This window comes from Lottia gigantea (assembly GCF_000327385.1).
Source record: "Lottia gigantea unplaced genomic scaffold LOTGIsca_3, whole genome shotgun sequence".
In the NCBI taxonomy this organism is placed as follows: Eukaryota; Metazoa; Mollusca; class Gastropoda; family Lottiidae; genus Lottia; species Lottia gigantea.
In genome coordinates this window covers 5,883,222-5,885,211 of record NW_008708986.1, presented here as the reverse complement: position 1 = coordinate 5,885,211, position 1,990 = coordinate 5,883,222, and the positions used below count along the sequence as shown (strand labels likewise).

At 32.5% G+C, this 1,990-nt stretch overlaps 2 protein-coding genes across 2 annotated transcripts; both read left to right on the top strand.

Moving 5' to 3' along the window:
- Nucleotides 1-187: 187 nt before the first annotated feature.
- LOTGIDRAFT_153508 (hypothetical protein) lies at nucleotides 188-796 on the top strand (the record flags this gene model as incomplete). The annotated part of the gene is made up of 1 exon (XM_009057388.1): nucleotides 188-796. One exon carries the CDS (start codon nucleotides 188-190, stop codon nucleotides 794-796), a length of 609 nt encoding a protein of 202 aa, XP_009055636.1.
- A 356-nt stretch (nucleotides 797-1,152) lies between these two features.
- On the top strand, nucleotides 1,153-1,696 carry LOTGIDRAFT_153507 (hypothetical protein; the record flags this gene model as incomplete). Its single annotated transcript, XM_009057387.1, has 2 exons — nucleotides 1,153-1,321; nucleotides 1,371-1,696. 2 exons carry the CDS (start codon nucleotides 1,153-1,155, stop codon nucleotides 1,694-1,696), a joined length of 495 nt encoding a protein of 164 aa, XP_009055635.1.
- Nucleotides 1,697-1,990: the final 294 nt, after the last annotated feature.

The window sequence follows — 1,990 nt, the reverse complement described above, 5'->3', positions numbered from 1 at the left end:
TCCCCCCCCCCCACCCAAAAAAAGAACCTATTCACCCTGCATTTCATTAGATTAAACGAAAAAAAGCATATTAAAAATACCCTTATATAAAATAACATCCTTGTTTCGCTTAACATCCGGTTTTTTAATAATGTAGATACTTCTAGAAGGAAGATAACAATTTCTACTAAAATTTTTAAGCTTAAAAATGGTAAATAAAATATTAGATCCAATCTTCAAATTATACGATCCAATTCGTTATTCATTTAACAAGAAAAAAGAGGATTATATTATCATCTCACCAACTGTTGGTTCTAAATCCCAGTTGAATGATGGTGGTAGAATTACCTTCGAAATAAATTCATTATCGAATTGGTTGCTTCTTTCCGATGCTTATTTCAGATGCGATTTCAAAATAAAAGATGGAAACCCCAATGAAAATCGTGTACCACAAACTAATACAACGTTAGAAAACAATTTCTATCCATCTTTATTTAGCGAGATGGTTTTGGAAGCTGGTTCAAATCCGACAGAAACTATCAAACACCCTGGGGAATTCGATACAATGTTGAAAACAGTTTTATATCCTAAAGATTTCGATTCAGTCTCAGACTGGATACCCGATGTTGGTGATGGAAGTGTTTTAAAAGAACTGGTAAGAAATGTTCCAAACGATGCGGATGAAGCTAGAATGCGAGTTATTGCCCGAAACACAATAGAAAGAATAGCACGAGCAGCTAATCATGGATTTGAAAAACGAGTACTTCAGTATAATAATGTTGTTGAGAATAATAGGTGGGGTAATTACGTGAATTGAAAATGATAAACTCAAGATCCTACAATCCATAAAGTTCAAGTAAGATTATTATCCTAACCATCCTTTAACAATTAATCCAAACACAAAGGATTATAATGAATTGTATAGAAACTATAAAAACGTGTGAATTATTTGGAAATCCACCTCAGTTTGAATATGTATATTTTGCACTTCTGTTTTGATCTATCAGCTCACCAAGAAGATCTTTTCAAAACAGGAGTGAACATAAATATTCATGTTGAAAAAACACAAGGAGATGTGATCGGGTATTGTTTACTACTCGAAGAAGCAAAACATTTAATTAAAATAGCAGATATAAGAATGATAAGAATTGAGTAAAAAATTTACCCTTAAAAATGAAACTAGAAACTTTAGTTATGAAAATAATAGAAGCTATTGAAACAGCTTCCCCAACTGTAATAATTTTCAATGGTAAAAAAATCAACATAACTAAAAACTTTATTGATAAATACAAATATTGTAAAGTCAGAGACTTGGAAAGAATTAACGCGAACGCAAAGGAAGGTGGGTTTTTTGCCTTTCCTACTACCTTTAATATTTGGTGGTATTGCAGCGGCGGGTGCAGCAACTGGTCGAATAGCTGCCAACGCAAAGAAAGCAGCTGATACTAAAGCCGCTGAAGAACGCAGACATAATTTAATAATGGAAAAGGAAGCCAAAGGTTCAGGAGTGGGAGATATGATAGGCACAATAAAAGAATTTGGAAACAGATTTGGGGAAAAAAGCAAGAAAACTGTTAAACAAGGATTAAATAAATTAGTAGATAGTATTGACACAGGAGAAGCCAAAGTCAAACATAAGGGTTATGGAATATTTTTAAAAAAAACATACGCACTGGAAAAGGATTATTTCTTTCAAAGTATAAAGGAGAAGGAGTGATTTTTGGAACAAAATAAAATAATAAAAAATGGGACAGAAATTCACACATTCAGAAATATTTCCTAGTAACCCAATGCTCATGTGTATATGCGGTAGTTCGGTTCTGGGAAAACTCATCTCACTTTTAACATGTTGACAACACCAAACCTTTTAGATTTCGATTCTCTGTATATCTACACAACAACACCAGAGCAATCGTATTATCAATTCCTCAAAGCTTTAGAATATTTACCAAAGAAAGATGTTCAAGATATAATTATTTCAATATTATGAAGAAAACGAAGAAGAAGGGAA